The sequence below is a fragment of the Glycine max genome, chromosome 18 (genome assembly GCF_000004515.6).
Source record: "Glycine max cultivar Williams 82 chromosome 18, Glycine_max_v4.0, whole genome shotgun sequence".
NCBI classification, from domain to species: Eukaryota; Viridiplantae; Streptophyta; class Magnoliopsida; order Fabales; family Fabaceae; genus Glycine; species Glycine max.
Window position 1 is genome coordinate 8008300 of NC_038254.2, and position 6780 is coordinate 8015079.

General features: G+C 35.4%; 1 protein-coding gene across 2 annotated transcripts; it reads right to left on the bottom strand.

Moving 5' to 3' along the window:
• Positions 1 to 1154: 1154 nt before the first annotated feature.
• LOC100787897 (disease resistance protein RPM1) lies at positions 1155 to 5790 on the bottom strand. 2 transcript variants are annotated; one of them, XR_005889723.1, is made up of 2 exons: positions 2913 to 3856; positions 1155 to 1671 (listed from the first exon to the last, which is right to left on the bottom strand). XR_005889723.1 is itself a non-coding variant. In XM_041012113.1 (2 exons), the coding sequence occupies exons 1-2, from the start codon at positions 5744 to 5746 to the stop codon at positions 1665 to 1667; spliced, it is 858 nt and encodes a 285-aa protein (XP_040868047.1). In that variant the 5' UTR covers positions 5747 to 5790; the 3' UTR covers positions 1155 to 1664. The 2 variants fall into 2 exon arrangements, 1 of the variants encoding a protein (XP_040868047.1); XM_041012113.1 differs by lacking the exon at positions 2913 to 3856 and adding an exon at positions 4896 to 5790.
• Positions 5791 to 6780: the final 990 nt, after the last annotated feature.

Below are 6780 nucleotides of genomic sequence, written 5' to 3' on the forward strand. Positions count from 1 at the left end.
TCTTATTTATATCGTAATTATTTTTTATGAAGTAAAAAAAAACTACTTATGTAGGAAAAAAAAAAGACTTAATATGTCGTTATCTTTTTTTTTTTTCCTTAAAAAGTCTCTTCCAAAATTTATTTGAGTTTCATTCACAGTTGAGTTGGCCTTGTATCCTTTCCAGTTGGCTTTTACTTTGCCTACTCAGCGTATATTTGCATGTTTCTTATTCTTAGGTCATTAATAATCTATTATATGTTTTGTCTTCATCCCATTAGACACTTGCAATTTTGTTTAATTTGGACTCACTCTTTATTTGTTTTATTTTTTATACTGAGATTCACTCTTTGGTTATTTACAACTTAGTTTATTTTTATAATATCTTATATTTTTCATATTGCCATTTTCATTTTTAGCAAGTGTGTCGTGTAATATGATGTTCTCACAATTAATCTTAATTAACCATGTAATTAGAATAAATTGTTGAAATTAAATATAAGTAAAATAGTCTGATTAACTTGTCTCGTCGGTTGTCATGTCCTCTTTAACACATCCTCCTTATCTATATCATATTGATACCATGTTCTGTATCGTGCTAGTATTCACAAAAATTTAGTGCAATGTCAATGTACAGACGAAGACTTTGAGCTTCCAGCGTCTTTCTTAAATGTTTTCCTAGCAAGTTGTGGTTTCTTTTTCCCTTTTTATTTTGTCATGCTACAGAGCAAGTTGGGAAATTGTGATTTAACAATGTTAATTGTATTTGTCAGTAGTAGTTGTACAAGAAAGATAAAGACATATATAAAACATGAGATCCCATCATGATATACTCTATCTCTTTTTGTCTTGATAAAAACATAAAAGAGAAAAATATAAATTTATATAATATATAAGTGATATAATGTGATAATATAAAACAGAGAAAATTTATTTATCGAACGATCAAACAAGTTTTTTATCTAGTAAAAAACTTGTAAAATATAGCCTATATTTTATATAAATTTTTATAAACTAAAAATACTTGAAAATATTTAAATGTAGCTATCTTCTAAAAATACTTGGGAATTGTTTTTTTAAACCGAGATTCACTCTTTTGGTTTTTCATATGTTAAGAGATGACAATGATGATGGAATGGTTAGGGGGTCGAATCCTTTTATAATTCTCCTGATTTCATCGAAGTGTTCCCATCTAATACAAGATTATCCTCAATCATTGAAGTGTTCCGATTACATTCAATTAGAGAAAATCCCTTTGGAATAAATTCTAATTGTCTAACTCCTTAACTCTAATAAGATTAACCGAAGCCTTAACTTTAAGAATTCAAAAAGAAAGAAAAAAATAACAAATGCATCAAGAAATTCTATTCTCAAACTTATCCCAATATATACATGGCAATCAATCTCAATTCCATCCACATGCACAAGATTACAAAAGTTAATGAAAAGCATTAAGCTAATGAATAGCTTGCATTGAATATAAAAAAGTCAGATTACAAAAGATTCTCGTAAAATTCATTCATCACTAACCAACAGGATTTAGCAAAACAAAAAGATAAACAAAGTGAAAGAGTAAGAGATGATGGTAGATGGAGGTACTTCCACTATTTCTTCAAGGCCCTTTAGGTCATGGTACACTGCTTCTGGAGTCTTTAACACTCAGCTCAATTGCAACTACTTTGTTCTTATTCCCTGCAAAATCAATGGAAATATACATAAAAAGAAAAATACTTACAAAATAAAATGAGCAAAAAAAATATACCATGTCTATCTTATATTTCAATGTTTCAATAGTTTCTTGCACCCAAAAAAAATATTTCGATACTTTTATACCTTTTCATTAAATGTGAATTTAAGGTTTGTCAAAATTTATACTAACTCTTATCTTATATTAAATATGTGAATATATATCGTAACACCTCTTACAAATCTTCACTCACACTTGTCCTATAAAATTCACAATTATAAAAAAGTGAATCTCAGGTATTAAAATCTTAAATAATTAACACACAATCTAATCGATCTATAAATCTACACTATGCTATAGTATACTTCAATTATACCATGTTAGGAAATATTCAAGTCCCACGTTGGTTAAAAATAAATCCACATTAGAATATATAAATGAGGAGCAACCCTCAGTCCTTGAGTTATTTTTTGGGGTTGAGTTAGATCCAAACTCACATTCTAAGTGTTGGATAATACCCAAGTCTCACATCGGCTAAAAATAAAGTCATATTAGTAGGACCCTGAAAGAATGATGGTATTAGAGCAGGTTCTGATCCTGGGTGTGACCGCTAAACCTCGTTTTGTGGTGACAAGCACCCACCATTACCAATAGAAATAAAAAATTCAAATTAGTTGAGATCCAATATTGTACCAATTATTTATATTTTCTTGCAATTTTTAGACAATTTTACTCCTAATTAACTTGTATGAGTGATACACAAAAGAAAAATAAAGTAAATACCAGAACAAAAAGGGTGTCAAAAGGAAATCATTTCAGGAATTAGAAAAAGGTTGCATTTTTCTTAATGTTTGAAGGAATATGTTGTTTTTAGAAAGATACGAATGATTAAAAGATAAAGAAACTCAGGATATTACTGCAGAAGAAAGGCTGTTTTATTGATCTGAAAAGCAGAGTGCATTTTACAAAGAGATGCTAAAATATATAGATAAAACTCCTATGGGTTGTTGCCTAAAAAATAGAAGATAAATTTAAAACCAGCATAACAGCATAACAGCCTAACAACATATCTGAACAGCATAACAACCTAACAACATATCTGCAGCATAACAGCATATCCTAAAAAAAACTAGCAACAATTTAAAAAATTTGTTTCAAGAGTCAAACAGTTAACAGAATAAATGCCAAGAATATCATTCAAGAGACATATTATTGATTAATTAATTAATAAGAAAAAAAAACACACCTTTGATTACGATTTCTAACTTTGTGAGTGATGTCTTCTGTTGAGGTTTTTCCGAAGTTCTACACCAACCCGGAAAATAATGTTACATGGGGCACATGCTGGATGACCCAACGCTCTTGTCCTCCATTGAGAGAAATGCTTTGCTCAAACTCAGTGGGCATAAACCACATATTGAGAACTTTAAGTTTCTTCAAGTGTTGAATGCCAGAGGGTATTTTCTTGAGTTGAGGGATTCTGTATAACTGAAGCTTTTCCAAAGAATGCAGCGCTCCTTCATCAATAGAGATGGAACTCAAGTAATGCAAATCTTCGAGCTTTAGTTCCTTTAGTTTCTGAAACCCTCCATATTGAAAATGCAAAGCTCTACCTTGATAAGCACGACGGCTGATAGAGAGGAACAACAAACTTGGCATATCTTTTAGTGATTCCAATGGATCATAAATTAAGTTAGAGCACATCAAGGACAATTTCGTAAGATTAAGGAGCTTTGGAATCCAATCTGGCCACTTTGTTAACTCCCCACTTAGGCAAAGCTTCCTAAGTGTAGACAAGGATGACATAAAGGGCAAGTCAATTACTTGGTGGTCTTCGTCTGTATCAACAAATAGTTTCTCCAAATGACGCATCTCATTTAATGAGGAACACAGAGCGTTTTTGTGTGCTTCTCTGAATTCAGTAATGCTCAGATTTCTTAACTTCTTTAGCTTTCCTAGCTCTCTAATCACCACTCCATCATAATCAATTATCAGCATAGATATCTTTTGTAGAGATGTCATGCCTCCAAGACTATCCTTCAATTGAACGGAAGATATCTTGTTAGCCAGAAGATGACATAGTTTTCTAAGCTCACTAATCTCCTTTGGCATCTCATGCACATTTGTTTGTCGCACATCCAAGGTCTCCAAGTTTTGGAGCTTACCAATGGATCTTGGAAGACTTTTTACTCTTGTATTCCTGAAGCTTAAATACTTCAAGTAGATTAAATTCCCCAAATTTTCAGGGACATGATATAATCGAGCATCTTCAAAATCAAGTACCTTCAATGGAGTGGAGTTTGCGGGAATTCTATTGATGAAATCTTGAGATAATCCTTTGTTTGTGAAAAATAGAATCACCCTAATGTGTGAGCTTTCAATGCTTAAATCATTGGAACCCGTTGCAATTGTCAGGCGTCGAATGATCCCACTTGACACTAATTGATCATGCTCATCAATCTCACTTGACACAGATTGATCACGCTCACCAACATACTGACAAAATCCCGTATCCTTGATTTTTCTAATGATCATCTCACGTATTGAGTCATGGACACAGCATGTCTTAACTTTTCCATCGATGGTGAATGAAGTCACTTGTACCAAACTTCTATTAATCAACTCTGTTAAATATTGTTGTGCAAGTTCTTTCAAAGTTTTCCTCCCTTCATATTTCACAAACCATTCTGCTATCCACTGTCTAATCAATCTACTAGATTTAACTTCATAGTCTTCAGGATACATTCCGAAATACAATAAACATGATTTGAGATTGTATGGCAAATTATCATAACTTAAACTTAAAATTTTTATGATACTAATTAACCTAGAATTTCCCTCCAACTCTAATCTTAGACGCTGACTAAACCTTTCCCATTCACCTTTGTCTTTAGGTTTGTTAGCTAAAAGGCCACCAATAACCACAATAGCTAGAGGAAAACCTTGACACTTCTTAACAATTTCAAGAGATGTATTTTCAAGTCCTTCTGGACAACATCCATTAAAATCACGCTGAAATGCCTTCTTATAGAACAATTTCAAAGATTCTACTTCAGTTAAAGGATTCATCTTATGCACATGAACAAAACAAGATTCCTTACAACACACTGCAACATCTTTGTCTCTGGTTGTGATTAATATCCTACTCTTTTCTTTATTATCAAATAAGGCCAATTTAATGTCATACCAAAATTCTTTATTCCATACATCATCAAATACGACAACGTACCTCTTGCCGTTCAGGTAGTTTCTCACTTCATCTATCAACGACTCTCGATCCATGGTAGAAACATTCTGGGGAGGACTATTCTTTTTATCTTCGTAAAACTTGCACAACAATTTCCTCAGCAATTCTACTACAGTGTAGGATTGAGATACAGTGATCCATGCATGACAATCAAAAAGCTTACGGACATCTGGGTTGTCAAAAACTTGCTTGCTGAGAGTGGTTTTACCCAATCCTCCCATTCCTTCCACGGTGATGACAGTGAGCTCTTTGAGTCCATCTACCAACCAATCTTTCAAAATTTTTCTCGGGCCTTCCAAACCCTCAGTGTCAGCTTCATGAGTATGTAGAGCAGCCAGTCTAATGTTTTGCCACGCGGCATTTTGATTTCCTCTAGAACTGTATGGTCTTTGTTCTAAAGAAAATTGGCTACATAAACCATATCTTTCCTTGATTCCACAGACAAGTGATTTCACATCGTGAATCTTATACGCTAATAGAATACGAGGGATCAGAGTTTTCGTGAAGCCAACAGCATCACAGGGTAAAACTGCACATCCAGGATCACCAGGTTGCTTTTCCTCACAGGAGATCTCATATTCATCGATGACATCTTCCATGCAAAAAGCTGCTTCTCTCAGCTGTTTCACCATTTTTTTTATTCCTTCACGCCTATCAGCATCTTGTTCATCTTCAGCTTCTTTATCAGCACCATGGATGAAAGCTTTAAAGCTTTCCAGATCAGCTTCAATGTCTGCAGACTCCTTTTTTACACCCCTGACCTGATTGAATACATCCACAATTATTGGATACACCGCACGAGCGAAGGACACTAAGTAGTCCCAGTTACACATTTTTTGCTTTGTAGTGACTAGCTAGTGACTGCGATACGTTTTTTGCTTTGTGGTGAGTGCTAATTGTTATGAATGGAGCAAGGCCTTGTTTCGAGGACAAGGTACCTCCTGGACTCAAGTTATGGAAAATGCCTTTTTCTTATTTTCCTTCATTCCTTGCAACCTTATTTATACATTTCTAATATTAATTCTGTAACAAACTTTGATAACAGAATATCCTAACAATCTTTATTTCTAGAATATCCTAATAGTAACTGCTTCTAGAATATTATCATAGTCATGCTTCTGGTTGCATTGTTCCTTCTTTGGTAGAGGCTTGCTTATGTTCACGTGATGTAGTCCTTCAGGTAGTGAGGGGGTTGAGTGTTTCTGATGGGCCTAGTTATGCCTGTGTGTGTATTACTAGCAGCACCCCTGTCTGTGAATGTAGTGTCCCTCTCTGTGTGTATATTGCTATCAACACCCCCCTCCTCGAAATCCACCTTGTCCTCAAGGTGGTATTGTGCCTTTAATTCGTCCCATGATTCCCAAGTAGAGTCTTCAGGGGCTTGTCCTACCCACTGGACCAGGACCAGGCGTGTGGGAGGTTGGGTTGAGTCATCAAACTTGGAGCTTAAGATGGATAACGGGCTCAACACAGGTTGGTTGTTAACCATTGTTAGGGGAATTGGGTCCGCTGTTGTCATCGGAAGGGGACCCTGGTGGGGCCGAAGGAGTGAACAATGAAAAACGGGGTGGATCTTGGCAGTGGGGGGAAGCTGCAACCGGTACGCAACGGGCCCAATCTTCTCGAGAATCTGGAATGGGCCAAAAAATCGTTTGGACAGCTTGGGATGGGCGGTACCAGTAATAGAGCGTTGACGGATCGGTCGGAGCCGAACATAGACCCATTGACCCACTTCGAAGTGGACGTCACGCCGGTGAGCATCGGCTTGGTGTTTCATGGTATCTTGAGCCTTGAGTAGACGTCGTCGAAGAGTGTCATGAAGTACCTGGCGCGACGTCAATAGAGAATCAACAGCTTCGTTGGTAGA

Coding starts and splice junctions, on each gene's coding strand:
- LOC100787897 (XM_041012113.1), bottom strand. CDS start 5,746: ATGTGTAACTGGGACTACTTAGTGTCCTTCGCTCGTGCGGTGTATCCA.